Consider the following 26,674-nt stretch of genomic DNA (forward strand, 5'->3'; position numbering starts at 1 on the left):
GAAAGTCTGGTTTATAGTCTGGTGGAAGGATTGGTTTTTAATGGCCATAGAGGGACAGGCTCTCATAGCAGATGCTCCCAGTGACCTCTCTGCAATTATCAATCTTTTAATGTGCCATTATAATCATCTATGGGAAAAGAGCTGTTCTTCTGCTAAATGAATAATTTGTGAGTATATTAACATTTTACTTTGAACTGTAATTTATTGTTAGATATCAAAAGTTGTGCACATTAGCACAGATCGGCTGGCTTTTATAGCTGTTATATTTGCTGTTCAGGGATATAATCCTTGTGTTCAAAATAATACCCAGGAATGCCAAGAGTAAGGCTTGTTATTTTCTGCATTGTTGAAGCAGTGTAGCAAATCCTTTCATTAAATATTCTAAATATAAATAAGAGGAGGCATGCGAGATTTTTAGACTGTGGTGTTTAGCAGGGAAGAAAAAATCTAAACAAAATAATCTCCCAAGAGCAGAATCTGCCCAGAGCCACCAGTGTGGCTTCTTTTGGAGCTCTGTGTTCGTTAGAGGTGGCAGGTCAGTAAATTAAACCACCAGAGTTTCTGTTTTACGCCAGGAAGTAGATTTGAGCTACAAATGTGGAACAAGGGCCCAAAGGCAGCAAGCCTCCATCTTGTGCAGGACAGTGTCTGCTGCCTCCTCACCATGTGTTCTTCATTTAGAAAATTAGGGCTCTGGAATCCAATCAGATTTCATTGGTTTTGGCACTGCTATAAGACAGTTAAGTTTTGATGAGAATTCTTGTGATTCAGATGTTTCCATGGTACCTGGGGTAGTTTCAGGGTCAAATGTGCTTTTATTTGTCCAGGAAGAACTGGGGTGGGAGTGCTTATTAAAACTTAAATATTATAACAAGGGGGAAGATAGTGCATGTAGGAATTTCAGCTTACTGATAACTTAATTATTTATAAACCATTTATTTCTAAAAACAAATTTAGAAGCAGCCAAGAAGTACTTTCGGACATTTGCTTTATACTTCCTTGTATAATTGATGAATATTTAGTTAGGTAGTACCACTTTATGTGCACATTAGGTATATTTTAATGTTTAATAGTATGAATAGGCTGGTAATCATGAGTGTATAATATAATTTCTCTGTGATAGAACCATCTGCTCTCTATCCTGAGGACTGCTGAATGTTGTTCAAGTAGTTGTATATTAAATCACATTGTGCGCACACAGCATTTTCACTTGCTGGTTGGTGGGACTTTCATGATCTCCTCTCTCCCACAGCACCCATAAAGTATCTTGCTTAGCAAATTATTACATTGCTTGGAAAGGAAACACTCCTTTCCTCTCCATGAAGTCTGTCTATATTAGGGAGTTTGAAAAAATTTCCCTTCATTGCTGAATAATGGTGGGTAATTTTTAGAAAACTTCTTTGGCATAAATTGGCCATGGAAGGTGGACATGGTGTTGCAGTCTCGCTGGGTTCAGGGACTTTATTCCTCACTTTGGTGCTAACACATGAGTGTTGGGTTCCCCTGCACCAGTAAGTCAGCCTGCAAGGAAAGGATTTTTATTAAGTATGTTAGAATGTAGAATATCTGTAGAATTTGCTGCACAGGGACCGATAAGCTATTATTCAAAGATCTTTACAGAGGAGCTTAGAGTGACATTCTTATGCTAATAAAACATGCTCATGTTAAACAGATCTCACCAGAGTCCCTGATCTCCATTTTGCTAACCCTAAATGCCTAATCTCCTTTACATGTGGCATTGAAAATGAGGGGATTAGATTGTACCGCCTCCTTTTCCTTCATGAGTCTGGTTCTGTAAATCCCCAGCAAGCAGTGTCACTTACCATGCTTCATCATCTGTAAACCAAATTCTGAGGCTGCAGAGCTAGGGAATTAGGGATGCAATTTGAAATAAGAAGCCACTTTGATGTTACAAAATGCTTAGTGGCTGTATGTAGTTCCTCTTTCTGCTGCTGCAGGTGGCTTCAGAACTATTGTCCCTTCCTAAAGCCAAGTATTTGTGGAAATGTTAGAGGTAGTGCAAAACAGGAGAAGAAATGTGTTCCTTTTGCAACAGCTTGGTTTGCCTGAATGTCGGTGGTTTTATGTCAAGCCCCTCAGCTGTCATCCACATTGGTGTCAGGAGCTTCTGCACCCTTTCCCCCAAGGTAGGACAGCCGATCAAGAGAGACTTTGCAACTGCAGAATCTTAGAGCATATCGGCAGTTGTAACAACTTTGGATTTAATTCAGGGACATGTCTTCTCATTCCTTCCCAGGAATTTTCTTTGATAGCCAAGACTTTATTGCAATGCGACGACAGTCCACTTGGAGAATCTCTCCTCTGCTCTGGCTATCTCTGGGAGAACAGGTATATTCTTCCACCTCTCCATTCTGCAGTAAAGCATAAGGGTGTTCCTGCGATTTCTCTCATTTCTGTTAAAGAAATGTTAAGATTGTAAAAAATAAACACTCAAATGTTGGGAAGCTCCAGAAGTCAAAAGTGACATGCAGGGAGGAAAAAAAAGATTCTCTCCAAAAAAAGTGTCTGGTTCTTGAGATGTGTAAATTAGCTGGGGGGTTTCTAATATTCACCCCTCCACATAACGAGTGCGCTCGCTCCTTTTTCCTGGGACGCTTTACTGACTGGAGAGAAAGTGAAATTGTCATCACAAGAGATAGAAACCTAAACGTCGAAGAGGAGGAAGGATTTTTAGGTTTGCTTTACACAGTTTTTTGGTACCAGCTTTAACTCCTTCTGTTATGCTGTGATTTTTATACCAAAACAGTACAAAGATAAGCAGCTGTAAAGTAGTGTAAATATGCCACATGAAGAGGGTTATATGGCTTTAACTGTGTGTGTTCCTGAACTGTGTGTACATAAGCTCTTTGTTGATTTAAAACAATGTCGCTTTTGTTTCATACTTAACGTCTGTCTAACACCACTGTCTAATCAACGTTCTGAACAAGTGAAATCTTGGTTAAAAATTCAGCAGCATTATCCTGTTCATTAAGGTTTGTAATTTCACAATGCACATCGTCCAAAGCGCGCCGCGAGAGCCTCCAGTGAAATCAGGGAAGATCAGACTTGACTTTCCTGCTAATAACAGTAAACAACCTGAAAGGTATTAATAATCCAGTCTCTAGCAAAGAAGGGCAGTTGTGTATTTGGAATATTTTTCACGTGTCACCTTTAAAAGTTGGACTGAAATGTCCACATTGCATGCTTTTATTTCTTGTATAACATGCAAATGATAATACTTACATTGGGGTGGGCAATAATTTTAGAAGGGGGAGCCACATGACAAATTTTTGAAAGGGCCCCAGGCCACCCCAGAAGGAAGGTGCAGGCCAGGACATTTCCATGTTTCCCTGTTCTTAGAGCCTTACTGGCCTGAGGGTGGGGGAGTGTGTGAAGTCTTTGCCCCCCCCCCCACCCCTCCCAGCGAGAACCGCTGCCTGTTCAGAACAGCTTGTGGTTCCCTTTAGGTGCCCACACCTCTTGCAGGGTGGGAGAAGACTTCACGTGTACTCCCTCCCCCCACCCCAAGCCAATCAGGTCTCTCGCTCTCTGCCCCTGCCCTGCAAGTTCCGCACACCCCTGGTGGGGGAGGAAACTTTGCGCACTCCTCTGTCCCCAGACCTTTATTGGCCTGAAGGTGGGGAAGTGGCAGGGCATCCACGGGCGGATCAACCTGCTTGGCAGGCTGGATCCAGCCTGTGTATGCCCCTTTGCTCACCTTGCATTACATAGTACTTTCCAACACTAGAGGACAAATCATTTACAAATGGAGGTGGCAGCCTCATTTTATGGCTGTTGAAACTGAGAGGCAATGAGGTTAAGTGATGGGCAATTAGAGAAATCTTAACTTTTGGATTTTCTTGATTTGATTATTTTTCCTTAGTGCTGAATTCATGCTAACTTTTGTTTGAGAGGAAAAATCCAGAACCTACTCAGTTTACAAATGTTGTGGACTTTGGCAGTAGAACTAATAAACTCCTTGTGTAGAGACTATTCTTGAGTTACAATTAAGTAATTGAGCTACAATTGACTATTCTTGAGTCTAGAGCCAAATATTGCAGATTTTATAAGCTCTTCCACATGACTGTAAAAAGGAAAGAGGTCCCATCTAATTAAAGACTTCTCTTGTCAGCTCAGTGTATCTAATGTTTTACCTGTAAATGGTATTTCTCCAAGGGCAAGGATGTTTCCATAATCTGCCATCATCTGATCCGTGGACAGTTTTATTAGAATCCTAGAATACTAGGACTGGAAGGGACCTCGAGAGGTCATAGAGTCCAGTCCCCCGCCCTCATGGCAGGACCAAATACTGTCTAGACCATCCCTGACAGACACCTATCCAACCTACTCTTAAATATCTCCAGAGATGGAGATTCCACAACCTCCCTGAGCAATTTATTCCAGTGTCTGACTACCCTGAAAGTTAGGAACTTTTTCCTAATGTCCAACCTAAACTTCCCTTGCTGCAGTTTAAGCCCATTGCTTCTTGTTCTATCCCCAGAGGCCAAGATGAACAAGTTTTCTCCCTCCTCATGACACCCTTTTAGATATCTGTCCTTATGACGCCCTTTTAAATAGCTGTCACCTTGGCACTCTGCCCTCCCGGTACCCCCTCTCATGAAACCTTTGGGCTTTGGCAGCAGTGGTCACTCCCCAAGGTGACCTTGGCTTTCAGCTGGAGGTACTCAGTGACTACCTCCTCAGGCATGTTGAAATAGGCCTTGTGGGCCTCACCACACAGAAACGGAGCCAGGATGGTGGCCTACTGGGCTTGGAGCCAGCCTTTCCACAAGGCAGTCCTCTCAAAGGCCAGGAGGCATGTGTCCACATCGTCCTCCCCTGTCATTTTCTGGAGGTAACTGTTGGCCCACAGGGACTGAAGGCCATCTGGGCTGGTCAGAGCCTTCAGCTGCATTACCACCTCCTGCAGGGTGGCTCGCCTCATCAGCAGCTGGTTTATTTCCTGCTGTAGCCACACTGATTCCCACTGGGAAGTCACTTGAACCCTGGTAGCTTCTTGATGCACTGTGGTGGCTTGTACTAGTGCCTTCGCTACACCCTCCATAATACTTTTCTCCCTTCTTACTGGGAGAATCCCACACCTGACACAACTGTTGGTTCCTCTCCACCTCCACTCCCCAAACTCCTTCTCCTTCGCTGTCCCCCACTGGAAAGCTTTTTAAATAGGTCCAGTGGCAGCCTGAAGTCAGCTCACCCAGACCTTAATTGATTTATTGCCACCCTGTCTCAGTTGCTCCTAATTAACAAGTGCAGTTGCTGTTTTTTTCCAGAGCTGCCTTCCTCCCCTTCTATTAAGCCCTGTCACATATCTCCCTCCCCTGCTCAACACTATGGGGTTGAGCTAGTTGGGATAGCATGCAGTGGACCCTTGACAGGCCATCAGCGTTACTGTGCTTGGCTCTGGCCTTATGTTACACTTGAAAGTGGAATGGTTGTAGAGACAGGAACCACAGTTATTCTCATGTTCCTGTCTTTATTCCACTACATCCACTGTAAGGGCGCGTGGTCCATAACAAAGCTGTATATACTGCAAAGCCCATAGCGTGTGTAACTATTAGGACTTTTAGCAACTACAGTTACATTTTTAAACTACTTTTTACATCCCTAATCCCAATGGCAAGGTTCCTCTTGTACGAATTTCTGCGGCATAATTTTCAATATCTTTTCCCCCAAGCTGTGGATTTGGGCATGGTACATGGACGTCTGGATCAAGGCAGATCACATTTATGCTTTGATCAGTTAGAATTTCATGGAGGATTCCAACCTGGGCAAAAACCTTCAAGAATTCTGTTGTGATCTTTGACTTGGTTGTAATAAATGTTCCCTCTGATTTTTTCAAACCATATGCAGAATAAATTATGTACACATGTCCACCTCGAGGAGAAAACACAAATATAGATGTGACTGCTCTACTAATCAGCTGGGCGGCATTTTATTCTCTCCTGAGCAACTGCACAGCTTACAGGGAACACTGTCCCTGGATAGAGAGGGTCTTCCTCCTTTTGTTCAAGGACAAAACCATTACTGAGGTCAACCTGGAGCCCTGAACGGATTTCATCTGCATGAAGTGCAAGCTGGTCAACATTTTGGAAGAGAAAATTAGAGGACTGGAGGCCCAAGTGTTGACCCTACGCTCGATCAGAGAGGATGAAGACTTCCTCGATAGAAGGCAGCGTTTAATCCTTCAAGCATGGCAGGCAGAGGAGCCAGAGAGGGCAGTACGTGACCAAGAGGAAAACTGGCAGCATGTAACTTCTAGAAGAGGATAAAGGCCAGCATGGGAACCCCCCAATGCTATAGAGGTAACTAATAGCTTTCAGGCTTTCTCCACAGGCTCTGCAGTGCAGAAAGCTTTGGAAGGGACCTCACAAGGAAGAAACCAGAAGGGAACACCATCTACTGGAAGGCATGGGATGCGTAGTCCTAGGGACGGGGGTTCCACGGCCACCACCCCCAAAAGAAAACAATGGGTGGTGGTGGTCGGGGACTCCCTCCTAAGAGGGACTGTGCCATCCCTCTGCCATCTGGACCTGGAATCTCGAGAGGTGTGCTGCTTACCGGGAGCTCGCATTCACGATGTAACTGAGAGGCTTACCAAGCTGATCAAACCTTCGGATCGCTACCCCTTCCTGCTTCTCCACGTAGGAATTAATGATACGGCCAAGAATGACCTTGAGTGGATTACTGCGGATTACGTAGCGCTGGGAAGAAAGATCCAAGAATTCAGAGCGCAAGAGGTGTTCTCGTCCATCCTCCCTGTTGAAGGGAAAGGAATGGGCAGGGATCGTCGAATTGAGGACATAAATACGTGGTTGCGCTGGTGGTGTCGCAGAGAGCGCTTTGGTTTCTTAGACCATGGGACTCTGTTCTGGACACATGGATTATTAGGAAGAGGTGGGATCCACCTAACGAAGAGAGGAAGGAGCATCTTCGCAGGCAGGCTTGCAAACCTAGTGAGGAGGGCTTTAAACTAGCTTCGTCGGGGGACAGTGACCAAAACCCTGAGGGGAGTGGAAAAGTCGGATACCGAGAAGAAATGCAGAGAGAAATGAGCAAGAAAGGAGGACCCCTGTTTTGAATGGAGAAGATAGGGCGCTCAACTGGTTACCTGAGGTGTTTGTACACTAATGCGAGAAGCCTGGGCAACAAACAGGAAGAACTGGAGGCCCTGACCCAATCCAAGAAATATGATTTAATTGGGATAACAGAGACTTGGTGAGATGACTCGCATGACTGGAGTGCGGTCATGGAAGGGTATAGACTGTTCAGGAAGAACAGGCAGGGAAGAAAAGGAGGAGGAGTTGCACTCTATGTAAGAGAGCACTACGATTGTTCTGAACTCCAGTATAAAGAGGGAGAAAAATCTGTTGAGAGTCTATGGGTTAAGTTTAAAGGAACAAACAACAGTAGTGATGTTGTGGTTGGTGTCTGCTACAGGCCACCGAATCAGGTGGATGAGGCTTTCTTTGGACAAAAGAGCAAAGCTTCCAGATCGCAGGCCCTGGTTCTCATGGGGGACTTTAATCACCCTGACATCTGTTGGGACACCAGTACAGCAGTACACAGGCAATCCAGGAAGTTTTTGGAGAATGTTGGGGATAACTTCTTGACACAAGTACTGAAGGATCCGACCAGGGACCGTGCACAGTTTGACCTGCTCACAAACAGGGAGGAACTAATAGGGGACGTTAACAAGAAGAAGGTGATCAGAGAGGGTGTGCTTTCTTTGTCTCTGTATTCACAGACAAGGTGGGCTCCCGGACTAATCCGCTAAGTGATGTAAGATGGGATGAAGATGGACAGCCATTGGCGGGTAAAGAACAGGTTAGGAACTATTTAGAAAAGCTAAACGTACACAAATCCATGGGTCCGGACTTAATGCATCTGAGGGCACTGAGGGAGTTAGCAAAAGTCATTGAGGAGCCTTTGGTCATTATCTTTGAAAAGCCTTGGATATCGGGAGAAATCCCGGATGATTGGAAAAGGGCAAATGTAGTGCCCATCTTCAAAAAAGGGAAGAAGGACGATCCAGGGAACTACAGGCCGGTCAGTCTTACCTCGGTTGCTGGAAAAATCATGAAAGGGATCCTTAAGGAATCCATTTTGAGGCACTTGGAAGAGAGGAAAGTGATTAGGAATAGTCAGCATGGATTCACAAAGGGCAAGTCGTGCCTGACCAATCTGATTAGCTTCTATGATGAGGTATCTGGCTCTGTGGACGTGGGAAAGTCAGTGGATGTGATATACCTTATGTGATATGTCAAACTTTTTTCTGTGCTGCTTCAAAGCCCTTTCTCTTGGGGATGGCCCATAGATAGTGTTTTGTACTTCTCAGTTTTGAGGCAAATTTTTTCATTTTGTGCGTGAGCAAGATGTCTGTTTTTCTAACAAATTTCATTCCAGCCACAGTTCTTCCCTCTCATTTTCAACATTCCTCTTTATACGAAATGCTTTGGCATTTGTGTGGAGGCAGCTATCGGCCTCCAGACAACCTGTGACAATTCTGTTGTCTCCATGGTCGTTTGGGCTTTTAGGTGCAAACTCCATCCAAGAGATACAGTTTTGCAAGTATTAAAAATTGTCAATCCCTATATTTTTTTAAACAGGAGGAGGCTGTAGAAGATTAACAGTGCTTTGTTGACATAGTAAATCATTCCCTAAGTTCAGAACTGCACATATAAATGTGTATTTGTATTTAGTTTTCCCAGTAACTAGAACCATTCATCTTTGGCTTGTTAAAAACAGGCATGACATCTTCTATTCTCTGACTTAAGAATAAGGAACGTTATGTTGCTACAACAAGAGCTTTTATCCTCTTAGGACAATTTCAGTTCTTCCATTGAAAATTGATGCTTTTGTGTATTAAAAATTGCTGTGGATTTACTAGTTTACATTTTTATTACCTTTCCCTTTCTTGGTGTATACTACCTTTTATGCATTTGACAGTTTTCAATTCGGTAGATATTTTTCTCACTAAATTCCATTTTTGTCAGCTTTTGTTTGCCATGCAAATTTTCCAGTTACACATTAAATCTGTTTTTCAAAAGAGGGCAGTGCCACTTGGAGGTGTGGACTTTCTTTAGAAACGGCTTGTTGGGGAGTTTCTTTTAATCTATTTTACAAACAAGCTTCTCCTTCCCTCCCCCACTGCCATTAGGAAAGAGTATTTTCACTAGACAAGCCCTTGCTGTGGAGTAATTGCCTGTTACTGGTTTTCACTTTAAGGAATCCAAATCCTACAGGTGGCTGTACTGTTGATTTAAATAGCATTATTGGCTGTGCTGTGGGCCATTGTAGAGCAGAGATGAATTTTGTCTCATTCTGTTACAGACTTCCTGCTTTGAAAAATAGCCATTAACAAGCCTGCAAACTGATGGAGCTATAATAAGTGGTGGTTGCTTATGTTTTGAGTTACAATAAGACCCAGATTACATCATTGAGTTATACTTGAGCTAACTGGCAATGGAGACTTCCCTGGAAATTAGCCCTCTTCTTTTAACTTCTAAAAGTCATAGTTATTCAAAAATGTTGTTATTCCATCTTAACCCTTTGACTCAGTAACTGATGCTGTCGAGGAGCTGGTAAAATTTTCACTATCATCTGTACTATACATGCCATTACCAAATAATTATCAGCAATCAGCTAATTGACCAAACAAATTATTTTAAGGGAAAATGAAATGTACACTATTTACCATATTGTAATCTCTACTGTGAGAGTTAAGCTTGGCTGTGACAAGCAGTCAAATGGTGACCTATGCTGTCAACTTGGAACCATGCATCAACACATCATTTAGTTTGGCAAGTGGATGGAAAAGGCCCCAGGGTTTTTAATCCTGGCAAGGACATCATTTGCATTCAGGAAGATACAGTTAAAATGGTATTTGCAGATACATGAGCCATGTTTGCAGCAAAGTGAACAAAGTAAAAGAAAATCTAACACATTGCAGCAGTGGTAGTGAAGGTGTGAAAGTAGATGAAAGGTGTGACTGGATTAGCTGGCATGGTCACCATACTTCAAACTATTTCCTCATTTTCTTTATAAACAGCATTTTGGGGTTTTATTTGTAAGGCTGATTATAATTAGGGCCATCAATCATAGCTTACTCATGCAATTAACTAAAAAAATTAATCACAAGAAGTCTGTTTTAATCACATTGTTAAACAATTATAAAATGCCAACTAAAATAATTATGTTGGATGTTTTTCTACATTTTCAAATCTAGTTATTTTAATTACAACACAATACAAAGGGCTATAGTGCACATTTTTTATTACAAATACTTGTACCAAAAATTATAAAATAGGTCATCTCATACTAGTACTGTACTACAATCTGGTTATTTAAAAGCAGCTTACAAATGTAAATATTTTTCTTATAGAACTGCACTCAAAATCCAAACAATGTCAAAGCTTTAGAGCCTGTAAGTCCATTCAGTCCAACTTCTTGTTCAGCCAAACAGGTTTGTTTACATTTATGGGAGACAGTGCTGCCTGCTTCTTATTTACAGTTCACCCAAAAGTGAGAACAGGCATTCACATGGAACTGTTGTAGGTCATGTTATAAAGTATTTACGTGCCTGATACACTCAACATTAGTGTATCAGGACTATACTGTTAGTATGTCCCTTAGTTTTACAAGCACCGTTCCAGAGGACATGCGTCCAGGATCGTGACACTTGTATTAATGACATTTGTGACTAAATTCCTTGAGGGAGAACTGCATGTCTCTGCTCTGTTTTACTTTCATTCTCCCATGTATTTTAAGTCATAGCGGTTTTGGATGATGACTCAACATATATTGTGCATTTGAAGAATACTTTGACTGCAGATTTGACAAAGGTATCAATGTGAGATTTCTAAAGATAGCTACAGTCCTCAACCCAAGATTTAAGAATCTGAAGTGCCTTCCAAAATCTGAGAGGGCTGAGATGTGGAGCAGGCTTTCAAAAGTCTTAAGAGCCCTACAGTGATGCAGAAACTACAGAAACTGAATCACTAAAAAAGAAAATCAACTTTCTGCTGATGGCATCTCTCTCTGATGATGAAAATGAGCATGTGCTAGTCTGCGCTGCTTTGGATAGTTATCGAGCAGAGCCCATGATGGACATGGACGCATGTCCCCTGGAATGGTAGTTGAAACATGAAGGAGGGGACGGACATATGAATCTTTAGTGCCTCTGGCTTCTAAATAGTTTTGCCATGCTGCCTACAATAGTGTGATGCTAACATCTGTCCTCATTTTCAGGTGACATAGTAAATTATGTAGGCAAAATTATCTCTCACAAATATAAACTAATTTTTCTGGAAAAACTTTAAAAAACTTAAACAACCAGTAGTCTCGCGGCACCTTAGAGACTAACACAACATGTCGATGGGATCATGAGCTTTCATGGGCACAACCAACTTTGTGCCCACAAAAGCTCATGATCCCATCAACATGTTTTGTTAGTATCTAAGGTGCCGCGAGACTATTGGTTGTTTTTCAAGTTACAGACTCACTTGGCTCCCCCTCTGAATCATTGTTCTGAGCAACTGTCTGATCAAAAGTAGAAACGATGGGACTTGTAGACTCTAAAGTTTCACATTGTTGTATTTTTAAGTGCACTTCTTTTTTTACATAATTCTACATTTGTAAGTTCAATTTTCATGATGGAGATTGCACTGTAGTTCTTATACTAGGTGACTTAAAATACTATTTCTTTCCTTTTTACAATGCAATGATTGTAATTGAAAAATACATAGAAAGTGAGCACTGTACACTTTGAATGCTGTGTTGCAGTTGAAATAAATATATTTGAAAACATAGGAAGCATCCATTTTAATGGCACAATTATTGACTATTTTTGAAGATTGCTTGACAGCCCTAGTTCTAATACAAAATCACACGCTTAACTTTGAGGAGGAAGAAATTCTTTGTCTGCCATATAGCAAGTTCTAAGATTTCACAGTGATATGAGATGAGTCTCATATCAAAATAAAGAGGGCTTTAGAACAACTGGGAATTCTGCATACTGCTTTGGAGACAGGATGAGAGATAATTTTTGTCATTCTTTTTTCTGAAATGTATAGGAAAATTAAATTAAAAAACCCTTCTGATGAATAACAGACACCTAATATTAACACACACATTACAGTATAATCTGTGTAGTGTTATATCCAGTAATATGGCTAAAGGTGGTGTTTGGATTTAAATATTTATTTTTTCATGTGGCTAGTATAGGAGAGGGAGTGAAGGAAGGTGCTGCCATGTAAAGAGGTATATGGAGGGGCAGAAGGCGGTAGGAAGGGGTTTAGGTGGAATTACATTTTAATTGGGGTTTTAGACAGGGAAAGGACAATCCTAGCTGGCCATGGGACTACAGTAGTTACTTCATGCTGCACTTGACGGCCCTTGCTTGGGAGCTCAGCAGTGTTATGTGCACTGAGATTTATGTGAATGTTGTACCTCCAATAGAAACAAACAGCCTCGCTGGGGGCACTTTCTGATCAGCTGGGCAGCATTTGAATCTCTCCTGAGTGGCTGTACGAGCACGCAGCTTCCAGGGCACACTGGGCTCAGCTGTCTGTCTGCCTTTGACTGCCTTGGCTCATTGAAATGGTAGAACAATGCCAGGGGAGTCAGGCTGTGGGATGGTGATGGCTTATGAGGGCTTGAGTGTAACATTGAGGTGACCCAGTGTAGTATGGAGTCAACATGCTCAGCCTCAAAAGGTCTGGCATTGCCTCTTTCAGAGGAGGCTACTGAAGTATTGAGTCAGAAGGATCATGGCCTTTCGGTCATGTGGGCGATTGCAAGGTCAGCAGGCCGAAGCGCTTCTGTTACCTATTGCCAAATTAAGGACGAAGCCCCAGCTTTGCTTTCATCTCTGGACACAAGGCAAGGCAGGGAGCCCGGCCTCTCCCACCCTTTCCATAGTTCCAGTTGGTGCTCGTCCTGGAGTCTAGAGCCAGGGCTGCTGTGTAGGTTGGTGGGAAGGGGGGCAATTGCCTCCCTGGGATCCTAGGGAGCCGACCTGACCACAGGGTGCTCCATCCAGCCCCAGGATTGCTTTGCAGGCCACATGCTCATAAGAGAGTGATGATTGGCCCATGGCACTGTCCAATCACTGCAGCCCTTGTGGGAGGGGTCTCCACTTGCTGAAACTGCTGGGGAGCATGACCCCAGTGAGAGGGGAGGGGCTCCCTGGAGGATCCTCCATGTGATACCCCCCCATGCATGCAGTGTCTTGGATGGGGATAGAGCCCGGGAACAGCTGCTGTTTGGGGCAACCCTTCTCCTACCTACCCTGGTACAATACTGTATTTTCTATAGTAACAGCACTGCTTGGAAGCTCTGTCCTATCTCATCTTAAGTAGATCTGATACGCTTGTAAGTGATCTATGATGTGTGTCAAATTGGGAAGATCTGCTGATTGCCTGAATGGGACGAGGCTGACCAGGCCGCTTTGCTGTGTACGTTTGTGCTCACGTCTTTCAGGTGGTTGCCCTTTGTGGAAGTAGTTTAGTGAAGCCTCACATTTTCAGACGTACACTTTTAAACTGAGCTGTGAATAAGGCCTAAAACATTTTCCATGTACCCTCAGCCTCTACCTCACTCATATTATAGATGCCACTAATTTGATTCATATATGGAAAACTCTGCTCACAATTGAGAAACACAACTTTTGATTAGCTATTATGTCAAATGGTGCTTAGATGTTTAAAGTACTATGTTAATTCTTCTCTCCCAGCCTAAGCTGCAAATTGGAAATGAGATTTGAAAAACAAATCTTGTGTTTGTTGTTGTTGGGGAAAGAGTGTGATTTGGTAGGACAATGAAAGGAAAGCTTTTCTGGGGATTTTGGAGAGGGACTGGGTATAATTGGATCCCTCGCTCACTGGAGGCAGTGCGAGTGGCTAACTTGACAGCAGACATGGTCAAACTGCTGCCTATTGAGGTTGTTCCATCTTTCTGCTCCACACATAGGCAAAGGAGCTGCAAAGCTCTGAAAAGGCACTTAGAGAAACCACTATCATGGGAATTTTGCAATAAACAGCAACTCTTCTTTATTCCCCTCCTTGTAATTACACACGGACCTCAGTTCCTAATCTTTGACATTCTAACTGAAGCCACGGATTCTGCAAGCACCCTACTGGAAAGTCACGCACACAATTGCATGGAGCATAGCACAGGCAGACAACAAGGAAGTGCTGCGGTTGCACTGTTGCTAAACACTGGCTTCCGTTGGAGATTGCTTGGCATCGGTGTTTAAACCTTACAAAGTTTAAAATAGCTCAGAAGTAGGGAAGGAATTAAATGGAGCTTGTGGAATAGGGAGGTTGCAAGTAGAACATTCTGCATGTGAAATTCTGCATAAGCAATTAGCAATGAAAATTGTTCATTGCGTGTTAATGACATTAGAAGGGATAGGGAGGGAAAGCTGAGCTGCCAAGGCTGCTTTGAAGTTTAATTGTCTATTTGGTAACGAAACACATAATCTTCCATTACAAATCTTATTTTATATGGTAATTGGCTCATTTGCTCTCTGGTTATCAATTTAACTTCTCTGCCACAAACATCTGCACTTATGTTGTGTTTAATCGGTGTGAATGCTAAACAATGAAGTAGTTAAACTATAAAAACACATTTTAAAGGCATTATTTTTAATTCATTAACAAAAAAATAACAGAGAATGAAATGAACATTTTCCATATTAAGCATTTGCAAAAAGCTCGGTTTTTGCCCCATAGCCAGGAAAAGCAGCTCCTTATTTGAGAGGGGCAAACATTCCAGGTCTAGTCTCTCAAAGATTACATGTGACTAGGTAACAGCATATGTGGTTTGACAGCCAGTGTTGTGGTGGTCTGTTTCTCCCTACTTGTGTGTATGGCCCTGGCTTAAGGGACCACACTGCTCCTAGAGGGTGGGCCATTTGATGGAATTAGGCATTACCATTTCAGACTCTAGCGGTCATGTTCTGTCTTGTAGGTGGAATTGGAAGAACAGTCCCAGTTCTGTCTGTTCCACATGTTTTCTGTCTTGAAAATATTAGGACAGCCGTTCAGTTTTTCCATCCCTCCAGCCCTATACACATCTTTTGACTGTTATCCTTATTCCCAAGCCTTTCTTTTGCTCTCTTTCCTGCCTTTGTAACTTTGACACATTTCCTGCCTATTTCATCCGGACAGACAGACACCTCTAGTTCCCCAAAACTCTGTGGTAATATTCTGCTATCACGCGGTACTGGCACCTCTGTAACTTGCTTCTGGGGAATAGAGGACAGTAGCCATTTGCGGCTTCAGTGGTATTTCCAGCCACCAGTTGCCTAAATAGCAAGATGTCCAAATTTACATGTCTGTTAACTGGAATCACACAGATGGGGAAAAGTGCCACTGAGATTTAGGCCTCATGGTCACTACTGGAATTTTGGAGCTAACCTAGAAGGTTTGGATATTATAGGAAGTCCAAGAGTGAGCAGCGTATTAGAATCTTGGCAGACATTTACATGTAAATGTAAGGGTTATGTGGTGTTTCCAGCAGGGTGGCTTGCCCTGGAAGGCCAGGGTCTAGCCAGTCCTGATGACAGAATGAGCCAGACTTGGGAGACATCTGGGGATTGCCCTATGAAGAGCAGTCAGGGGATGCTCAAGAATTAGAGCTGCTAGGAGAGAGCAGTGCTCAGGGAGAGGGTAGGGTTGAGATTCCAGCCTGGGAGTGGCCTGCCAAAGCGGGAAAGGCCCTGACGAAGGCCACAAAGGAGTCAGAGAAACATCTATGTGAAATCAGGAAATTAAGCTACAATTGTCCTCCCAACCTTGGGTGAGTGTGCAATACTGTCTCTGTTTTCAGGATTGGATACTATTTTCTTAATGCAAGATCCCTACTTCACATAATGGCCAGGTGGGACAGGGAATGTATCAAATGAGTCAGCAGTCCTGTTGTAAAATAGTATATGATGGTAGAATTCAGGGCTGCACTATAATGAACGTGCATGAAATTAGCTTTACACAGAAAAGCTTATCTTTAGCATTTATTGAATTATTGATGTTCTTTAAAAGTAGTGTGTGTCTGTCCAAGGAGAAAATTTCCTCCATTTTTATGGTTGTTTTTATGAAAACGCAGGCCATAGAGGAGACCTTGTAATAAAATGGTTAGTGGACGTGGGCGAGAAGTGCTTAAACTGGTTACTTTAGAGCAAGCATTTCCATATTTTTATGTCCTTGTTAAGTTTCTTCATTTGTAAGCTGGAGCTACCGTTAGTGTTTGGAGAGCTGCTTAACTCCAGGTAAATATTAAAAAAAATCCTTCACATACAGAAAGCCTTGAAGAAAAATTGAGCTGTGTTCTTAGGAAGAAATGGAACATTCTAGCATTCTTTCACTTTTCTTTAGCAGGAAATAAATGCCATTGACTAGCTAAGTATGTGAGATGTTTGCCTGAACTCTGTTGCTCTTCCTTACATACTGACTTTATTAAGAAAAAAGTGCTGCTTTTGACTTTCCCTGGAAATCAAGGCTGCCAAATAAATAAGCAAATTGTTCCTTTGCCTACAAGGATACCGAAAACAAATGTGAACACTCTTCAGAACAGATGATGTTCGTAGTTTTGCTGCACGCAGTTCTTCGTTCTGCCACCAAGCTAGAATTGTACAGGCAGCATTTTGAAATTAGCTTCCCTGGCTGGGTTAACAGGCTCAGCCTGGTGGGTGAGGCTCATATGAATGCTCTAAAACTAGCTGTAGAGACAGTGCTTTGAAGTTGTAGCTTGTGCTTTGAAGCTTCTGGAGAAGGGTGGGCTCAGGAGACTGAGCTGTAACTTCAAATCACTGGCTAGTCAGCTGGTTTTACAGCATTAGCATGAGCCCCTCCATCCTAATTTTGTCAACCCGAGCTGGGGGAGACACTCCAAAAGGTCACGTCGACATTCCCTAAAGGTACGTCAACACGGCGAATACTCCCAGCTGGCCTGGCTTAGCTGATTCTGGCTCCTGGGGCTTGGGCAGTGGGGCTTTAAAATTGTTGAGCAGATAGTGGGACTCAGGTCGTAGCCTGTGCTCTGGGATCATCCCCCCTCGTGAGGCTTCAGCCCAGACTCCAGGCTGATCCCAAACATCTATGCCAGAATCGAACAGCTCTGCAGCCTGAACCCTAGTCAGCTGACCTGGGCCATAGGTGCTCTGTTCCACAACAGAGTTGTATTTCTTACGAATAAAATCTGTGACTTTTATTACTTGAAAGTCCACAATATGCCCTGTTTTTGAAATTGTTCTATGAATTTCAAGCATCTACATTTGAATGTTTTAATCCACCGTTAGTATATGTGATAAGGTAGATTTCCTACTCTGCTTAGGGTTGCCAAGTGTCCCGTATTTTTGCCTCCTGTCCAGTAAAAAAAAAAAAAATACCGGACACCTAAAATGTTTGGCACGCTCTGATTTTTTTTCCTGTCCTGGAGGCAGCCTGGAAACCCTAGTGCTTACTGGGTTCTGCAGGGAAGCTCTCCAGCCCGTGCAGGGAGGCAAGATGTCAGGTGGCTGCCAGCAGCCTGTTAGGGCCAAAAAGCCTTACCACACGTTTTTTAAAGGGGCCATGCTGATTTTTTTTTCTTAATCGCTTTCGGGGACTTTGTGTGTATGTATTTTTTCAGAAACCATCTGGGAACCCTAGCTCTGTTGTAAAAATGTGCATATACACCACATATTGGAAGTAGTCTTAAATAACTTTCTCCCCTAGTTAACCTAAATAACAAAAAAAATCAAATCTATAAAAATGAATAGTCCTGTGGCACCTTTGAAACTAACCAAAAAATACAAAATCATGAGCTTTTGTGGGTAAAACCCACTACATCAGATGAATGCAAGTGGAAATAACAGAAATCAAGATATGTATAACAACAAAAGAAGCACCTGTCAATTGTAGGACCTGTGTTAATAAGGCTGAGTAAGTGGGCTGGATGTGTCCTATTTGTAGCTTTTAATGTGAAAATGAGGATGTTAAAGACAGGGAAAATTGGCTTTGTGTAGACTAACACGGCTACCCCTCTGAGACTTTAAAACATATCTATGTTCTCTTGTTAAGCTTAGCTGTTCCAAGGGTTTACTGCAGTAAGACGTACACACCCTTATCTAGACCTGTAATGGCCCTAACTCTACCTACCTTTTCTGGCTGCCATCATATGTCCGCAAAATTGCCTGTATCTCTGTGCAGACACCTAGGGTTTACATTCTTTCGAAGTAGACAGTGGCCATTAACACGTGATTCTGGAATCCATATTGGGATGATAGTTGTACTAACAGGTCCGCACAAAGAATTTCACTTTATCTCCCTTGGTTCTATGTGAATGATGCATTGTGTTTTGTTTTACCTTCAAACAAACATGTTTACAGGATTTCTATCTTTAACATTGTTGATACGGCACAAGTGAGATCAATGTTATACAATGTGTTTACTGGTCTGGCTTTGATTTGGGAGGTGGTTGAGCTAGGTATATCTCCATATATTAAAAAAAAAAAAAGTCTCATAGAGCTGGAAGGGACATTGAGTCCAGCCCTCTGCCCCCATAGCAGGACCAAGTACCATCCCTGACAGATTTGCCCTGGATCCCTAAATGGCCCCCTCAAGGATTGAACTCATAATCCTGGGTTTAGCAGGCCAATGCTCAAACCACTGACCTACCCTTCCCCCCAAAAGCCTTAGAGGCACATGGTACTGAACAGGAACATAAGATGCATTTCTTGCCTTACAATTGAAGTGAGAGCCTACAGATGAAAAAAGTAGAAAAAAATTAGATGTGGCACAAAATTGTGTAAATTGAATTGTGGTGTTATTAATAAAGACATCAAGGTCATTTCTACTTTCAGAATGTAAAAGAGACAGACAAAATTTCAGTCCTCGGTATATTTTCCTTTTTTGTTTTATCAGCATATCAGTCATTTTCTGTAGGATATGTACATTTAATTTAATTTTTCATTCTCTTGATGGTGCGGTGATGTTCTGGCTTGAGTTCCGAGCATTAGGATTCTGGGCAAACCTACACTTCATGTTTACAGGAAATCTGTTTTGTGCTAGTTGTGGGATCTTCTTTGTCTTCTCAATACGAACAAATTTCTGCTGCTGACACATTCACTTGTTTAATATAGGCTAGTTACAGTTCTTTGTTTTCTGCAGCCCCAGCGTGACTTACAATAGTTCTGAAATGCAACATATTAAATATTTCTGTAAGACTTTCCACAGATCTTGAAGCACTTTACAAAAATAAATAGGTGTTATTCCCATTTTACTGATGGAAGCCCTTTGGCATAGCCATCTTAAAGCTCTGTTGCACGTACTTGTGTTGCTGAGGACTTGCCCTGTAGGATGAGTTCCATTAGAAGTGTTGTAAAGTATATGTACAACGGTGCTCTAAGTGGTTTGCCCAAGGTCAGAACTGTGAAAGATCTCCTAGTCGTAGGAGCATAGCTGCACTGCCATGATAATGATCCTGGAACCTCATGGAGCAGATGTGGACGTCAGTGATGAAAGGGGTTTTTCCATTGCTGTAGGAACACTGTCTCCCCAAGCAATGATAGCAGTGCTTCACTTATGCCAGAGCTTGCCAGGCTGAGCCCTGGGACCTCTGGACTTGCTGTGTTACTTATGAAAGTAAAAAAGAATTGCTTGAGCCCCAGTAACTGTCTCCATTACAGAACAAACACTGAAGCATTCTTCCATCGACTTCACTGCTTCTGCATCAGGAGTTAGACCAACATAGCAGTGGTACCCAGGGGGTGGATTTTTCTCAGTCTTGGTTCTGTTGATCTGAGGCTTAAGTGTGGATCAGGCCTAATGCCATGTGCCACAGCACACTGTCTCCAGTGTAACACCATACTCTCTGGCAGGGACACAAGAGGGTGCAACATATTACTCGACTGCTGAAGTCTTATGGTGGGGCTCCTATTAAATTCTGCATTGATTTTTAGACTCTTAATGAATCGTTCCATCATATGACTCATCTTCTTTTCCCATATATTCCCAGCAGATCACTTCAGTTCAAAATAGTTGACTGTTTAATTGGCCCTGAATATAGTCTTGAAACAGCCACAGCTAGAAGATGGTGTGTGTGTCTATGTCCTTTGGCGAGGGAATGCAGCTATTGCTGCTATTCATAATTCTCATTCTGTTAGAATTTAAAACTAGTGTAAAGAATTGTTTTCTGCTTGTTTTAATTGTTCTTCATCCCTGGCAATGATAGCTATAATTTTCAAAGGAACCTAAGGCAGCTAGGTGCCCAATTCCCATTGAATTGTAATGGAAGTTGGGTGCCTTACTCCTTTAGTCTCCTTTGAAAATCCCAGGCTACATTGCTATTTTGTTTTTACAGTGCTTGGTGTGCTTATAGAGGTGGGTGAATAATGGGTTTATAATTGGCCATTCCAAAAAAAATTCCTCCATTGTAAGGTTTAGCCCAATGCTTAGGACACTGACCTGTTATAGGGGAGACCTAGGTCCAGTCCTCTGAGATGTAGTTAAAAGGATTTGAACGTGGATCTGCCTTCTTGAAATCCATGTGGTTTCATTGTATATTGAGTTGTATATTGAGTTGATATTCCAAAGTCTAGATAAGCATTAACTTGTCTCCTACCCTTATATTTAAAGCACCACCTGAATTTCTGAAGAAGCCTGCTAATATTTATGCTCGTGAATCTATGGATATTGTCTTTGAGTGTGAAGTGACTGGGAAGCCAACTCCAACAGTGAAATGGGTCAAGAATGGAGACATGGTGATCCCTAGTGACTACTTCAAAATTGTAGTAAGTACATTTTCGTTTTCAGTCGTTTCAACCTGCTGATGTATGCCTTAATCCTCCTGCATAGGTGCATAGAAGCCATGTTCTTTTACGGGGTCAGTTGCCTGTTTTTATAGGAGTATAGTTAAGGTCCAGAAGCATTAAATTGTTTCTTGAATTCTTTATTGCTGTGTAATCCAGTGTGAAGCATTGACGAGCATGGGTTCTGTGTTCCTTATACCATAAGATAGCCTGTTTCTTCATAGCATGCATCTTTTATGTGAGAAATACACAGTAATGAATTAGTTGGTGAAAGACAGTCTATGAGTTTGAATTTGACCAACTGTGGTCCTTGTCGTACTATGTAAAACTGGCAAACCATGAGGTCTATTTGGACATGGATTGCCTGAGTTTTATGTAGTCACTGTGGCAGCACAAGAATTAAAATCTCAAAGATCTACCACGGACATTTGCTTGTAATATAATCCTGAGTTTTGGCTGATGAAACCTTAAGTTTTAATGAAATTCATTATCGAGAGAGAGATTTTAAAGACTTAATCTGAGGCTACAAGATTGTGCAGATGAGACTTGAGTTCCCCGCATGGAGCTGTCTTTCAGAACTATTTTTTGTTGTACTTAAATAATTGATAAAAGCGGCAAGGAGTCCTGTGGCACCTTATAGACTAACTGCAGTGTAGGAAGCTTTCGTGGGCAAAGACCCACTTCATCAGATGCATGCATCTGATGAAGTGGGTCTTTGCCCACGAAAGCTTCCTACACTGCAGTTAGTCTATAAGGTGCCACAGGACTCCTTGCCGCTTTTGCAGATTCAGACTAACACGGCTACTCCTCTGATACTTAAATAATTGATACAGGATAATATATGGGCCAGTTCTTAACTTCAGAATGTTGGGGCCTGGCTATCATTTCCATAGCCTATTAGCAATAGCTTAGTGCTGATTCGGGGTGCAGCCATTGGAAGATTCAAAGTAACCAATATTTTACTTGGAACAGGTATAACAGTCATGAGGGCAGAAGAGAACGCCAAAGCCTTTTTTGTACCCTGTTATAATATTTGGGAGTTTTATCCAAAAGTCATAGAACACCATTGAAAAGCTCCCGGGCTTGCATTTAGAGTTCATTTTTAATGAATACATCATGAAATGTTGCCTCTTTTCCTTTCAGAAAGAACATAATCTGCAGGTTTTGGGCCTTGTGAAATCAGATGAAGGATTCTATCAGTGCATTGCAGAAAATGACATTGGAAATGCGCAGGCTGGAGCCCAGCTGATAATACTTGAACATGGTAAGAAAAACTGGGGAACCGTGATACCAGAAGGTGGAGAAGAGCAGACTCAAGGGGCTTTTCTGCATGAGGCAATATGTCCAAAACTTGGCAAAGCCATAAAGCCTTTTTCAAGCCCTTGTTGTTTGAGTGAAGTGTTTTTACTGTACATCAATAGGGTTTTTTAAAGAGTGAACCCCAAATGCCAGTATAGTCTCCCTTTATATGGAAAATATACTGTGTTATCCTGGAATGTTTAATAATAAAAAAGAACTGCAACAAAGCCAGACTAAGAGAACACAGTGGCACAGCTACAAAAAAACAGAGTGGGCATAGCTGGATTAATTCAGATAAAATTCATTTCAATTTCAGAGGCTATTCTCCTCTATCAGAATTTATTTGTTTGGTCCCCAACCTTTTTAAGCGTGAGATCACTTTTTGAATTTAAGTGCAATCTAGGATCTACTTCAAATCCAAACACTCTTGCCCCACCTCCTTCCTGCCCTTTTTCCGAGGCCCCACCCCTGCTCACTCCATTCTCCCTCCTGTGTCCTCACTCACTTTTATCAAGCTGGGGGCAGGGCTTTGTGTGTGGGAGGGGTTCAGGACTGGGGCCAGGATTTGGAATGCAGGCTACAACTGGGCACCGCTTACCACAGGTGGCTTCTGGGTGATGGTGCAGGTGGCTACGGCAGGCTCATCCCTACCCTGGCCCTATATCACTCCCAAAAGCAGCCAGCAAACTTTCCATCCCTGCCCCCCTCTGCTCTGTGGAGATGGGGTACAGGCTGGAAGGGGGGCAGCCTGATATCAGCACCCCCCCTTCTCTTTTTCCCATGTCCTGCACAGCAAGCAGGAGGCTCCCAGGGTGAGGGGGGCACCTCCCTGGCAGAGGGCAGGAGCAGCACGGCAGTGCTGGGAGGGGCAGTTGAAGTGCCGGTACTTGACAGCCTCCTGGCCAAACCTGTCAGGATCCCCTGTCAAAGGTTCCAGGATCAATCAGTAGATCCTGAAGTACTGGTTGGTGACCACTGGTTTACAGTTATCACCATCACATCTGTAAATGGATAAAAAAAGCCTTTAAAAGAACATTCTGGAATAAGATAAATGCTTGTTGGTTCCGTAGGCAGAGAAATCATGAATAATATTCACTTCCTTGCCATTTAAACATACGATGTCCCATATTACATATTTTACCTAGTAAGGGAGCTGTCTGATAATAGAAACACTTGCTGAGAGGAGCACAGAATAGTACACGTGACATCCAAGGACATCACTTTTCAAGTCTCAGTTCTCAGAACTCTTGGCAGTCAGTTTTCGGAGGATGAGGGGAAATTGATATGAAGGAGGAGGAAGACATGAGACCAGCAATCATTCATTTCACACCATTCTCTGACCTTTGTATTGCCTGTCCATTCCTGGGCTTGTTTTAGAATGAAGATTTCTTGGTTATGACAAGGATGATACCTGCTCTGCTTTCTGTTGTCCACAGAAAAAGATCCTTTGGGTTCAGAAAAATGAGGAGACACAGCAGGGCTTTGCGCTTGCAATACTCACAGAAATAAAACAGCTAGACTCAGGCCTGCTGATGGAGCAAAGAAGGCAATTGCCCAGGGCCCAGGCTATTTAACTGGGTCCCAGTTGCTGCCATGGTAGCTCTGCCTGCTCTGAGGAAAGCGTCTCTTGATTCAGACACTTCCGATATGCCTCATGCAGGTTCTGGGGAGGATTACTGGGCCCTGGAACCTGCATAGGGCCTATCACAAGCATCTGAATCGATACGCTGCTGCGGCTTTCTCCCCGGGAGGCAAGTTGGGTTTGGGGAAAGGCAGGAAGGCAAGGTGCTGCTGCCCTAGGGCTCCTCCATGCATGTCGGGGATGAGGATGCGGGTGAGGATGGGCTGGCGGGAGGGTGGAGGCTGTGGCTCTGACTGAGGGAGGGGGATAGGGTGGGACATTGCAATTCTGGATCTCAGGACAGAATAATCAATTGGTGGACTGGCTGGACATAATTCTGGGTGTGCAGTGGAAAGAGACTAAATTGTAATGTGGGAATGTTTCAGTGCTAGCTAAAATCATTTCTGTATTTTACAAAATTTGCTACACAATTTGGAGCAAAAGCTGCCGCCCGCTTTAGTGCGATATTCTGGTATTTCCCCCACATGTCCAGTGTTAGGAATGTGGATCCAACAATGGATTACTACGGTCTGCGTATTAAGGGAACAAAATGAAATCTGATGACAAAACCAATCAGAGTGAGGCGTTCTCAGAAGCTGGGAAATGGAAGGATAACACCGTAGTTTCAGCCTCAGAGAGATGTTGAATAATTCACGTATCTTGAGTTCTGGAGAATGGCCTGCCGAGACTTGTATGTCCATCCAGCCCCCAGAGATTTGTTTTCCTCCTTCTCTTTCTACTTCAGTTCCCTGATCTCACTCTTCCGCTGCTTGTTTCCTCCTCCTCCTCCTCCTATCTCACCTCCTGTCCTGCTTCAGCAACCTCTCCTGATACAGGAGAGGACTTTGTCTAACAACTCTGTCCTTTCTTTTGCATGCTGCCCATGGATTGTGGAAGCCGTGTTGGTGGAGTCTCATAACAGGTGTAACAGTACACCTGTGAAATCATATTTTACTGTTAGGTAGCCTACAATGTTTTGAACAATGCACTCCATGTTTTGCACACCTCTGTTGTAAATACTGCTCTTTGGTGACATGGTCACAAGGTTGCTAGTCAACGTACATTTCATTTTTCTTCATTGTGAATGATGGTCTAACAAGAGGTGAAGCAAAGTCATGAGTGAGCTGTGCATATTAAATTCTAACTTATGAAAAGTGGCATGCTGTACTGCCTGCAGCGCATATTTGCACACTCAGAGTTTATAGCAAAGTGAGCTATTAAGGCTGTGTACAGTCTCAGAAAACAGAAAAGGCCAAGGACTCCAGGTGGAAATAAACTTTCAGAAAGGAAAATGTATAGGTGTCTTAAAGTACATGAAGATAGTGACCTGGTAATAATCTTTGTCTTGGTGTTAAAATTAAAATGTATTTTTTCCCACTTAAACAAAGGTGTTTGGGATTTTTGACATGCTAACAGCTGTTTTATAGATCTTCCAACTTGACTTCCAGTGATCAGAAAATATTAGTTATGTAAAAACTTGAAAAATCAAATAAAAATATACAGGTATCAAACACATTGCTTACTTACCTGTGCATTGATTTCTTACCTATGGAAGATGCACGCCTAAGTCAATTCCATTCCCTATCTCTGTTTCTTCTGTCTTTTAAAAGTGACATTGGAAAGTTCCTGGCTAGCTTGGCAGGCTTTTCTAGAAGGTTTCTCTTTCCAGTAAGCTTATAATTGTAAACCCTTCCTTCAAAATGATCAAAATGAGAAGTTAGAGAGGTTATGAAACAGCTGTGACTAGGGCCTTCCATGTTTACAGGCCAGTGCTTGAGAAATGGACTAACCGATGCTACTGTGATGAGTCATAGGAACCGAAATCGAACAAGGCATCAGTAGTGTTGTTAATGACAAGAAGAGGTGGGCTGTGGACAACATAAGAGATTAGATTGGCTAAGTAGGAAAGACAGAATTATGCAAAACCTGGAAGGTGAAGATTTGACTTGCTTGGAATTCAGAGAGAGATTAAATAGAAGTACAGTTGATTGCTTCCTTGCCAGTCACGGTACTGTCTGTCGTGTCAGCTTTTAGCCATTGCCTCTTTGAACCCAGTTGTCGTAATCTTTCTAAACTGTATGGAAATCTTTCCTGGTATTTGTTTGTTGTTCTTTTCCTTTACATTCTCCATTTTTGGTCTTGCCCTTGCTGAAGTGGGCTGGCACAGCTGAGGAATGGTTTCAAATTGAAATATAATGTGTACTGTTGTTTTCTTCTGTAGATGTAGTAGACATCTGTATAATATATGATAATCAGCCATGGAACAAGTCTTCATTTTCTGTGTATGGACAGTAATTTCACACTTCACAGACACAATTCAGTGATTTACTGCAGTCCACTGCATACTAACAATTATTGTACACTAGAAAACTGTATAGAAAAACAACTTCAAATTATAGATATTAGGTGTTTCGCTTTTTTAAGATAACCCTTTGTGTTTGAGATTTTTTTTCTTTGCATTGATTAGATATTCTGAAAAACACGTCTCAAGACACACTGTATGTGGAAGAGACTTTGAAATAAATACAGGAAGTCCCCAGTTTATGAGCGGGTTGTGTTCCAAAAGTTTGTTTGTAAATTGGTTGTTTGGAACTCAAAAGACGTTTTCTCACAGAAACAGTGTTCTACGTGGTGGTGGGGTTCCCAGGCTAGCCCACAAAAGCCTATTAAACCCATAACATAGCTGAATATAGTGTACATTTGCGAGGAAAATAGTAGAAAAAACTATTGCAATACCAGGAAGGAAAGCAGAAAACCAATACCAGTGACTGTCAGGGGGCTCCCCCCTGGTTTGGGGTTGCCACCCCCGTCCGGGGCATCACCCCGTCCGGGGCTCACCTGGGCCTAGGCCCAAAGTGCAATGCCCCTCTTTTAGGGGTAATACGGCCCACTGGCCTAGTCCCAAAGTATGCTGCCCCTGAATCAGGGGAAATACGGCCCACTGG

The 26,674-nt window shown here is 42.6% G+C and overlaps 1 protein-coding gene across 7 annotated transcripts in view; it reads left to right on the top strand.

Moving 5' to 3' along the window:
- NEO1 (neogenin 1) overlaps nt 1-26,674 on the top strand; it is a 304,427-nt gene that overhangs the window by 173,452 nt on the left and 104,301 nt on the right. For all 7 annotated transcript variants that reach the window (XM_075897560.1, XM_075897561.1, XM_075897562.1 and 4 more), the window contains exons 6-7: nt 20,637-20,791; nt 21,953-22,073. In XM_075897560.1, the coding sequence (XP_075753675.1) occupies nt 20,637-20,791; nt 21,953-22,073 (276 nt within the window). The remainder of the gene's footprint in view (nt 1-20,636; nt 20,792-21,952; nt 22,074-26,674) is intronic.

This window comes from Pelodiscus sinensis, chromosome 14 (genome assembly GCF_049634645.1).
Source record: "Pelodiscus sinensis isolate JC-2024 chromosome 14, ASM4963464v1, whole genome shotgun sequence".
In the NCBI taxonomy this organism is placed as follows: domain Eukaryota; kingdom Metazoa; phylum Chordata; order Testudines; family Trionychidae; genus Pelodiscus; species Pelodiscus sinensis.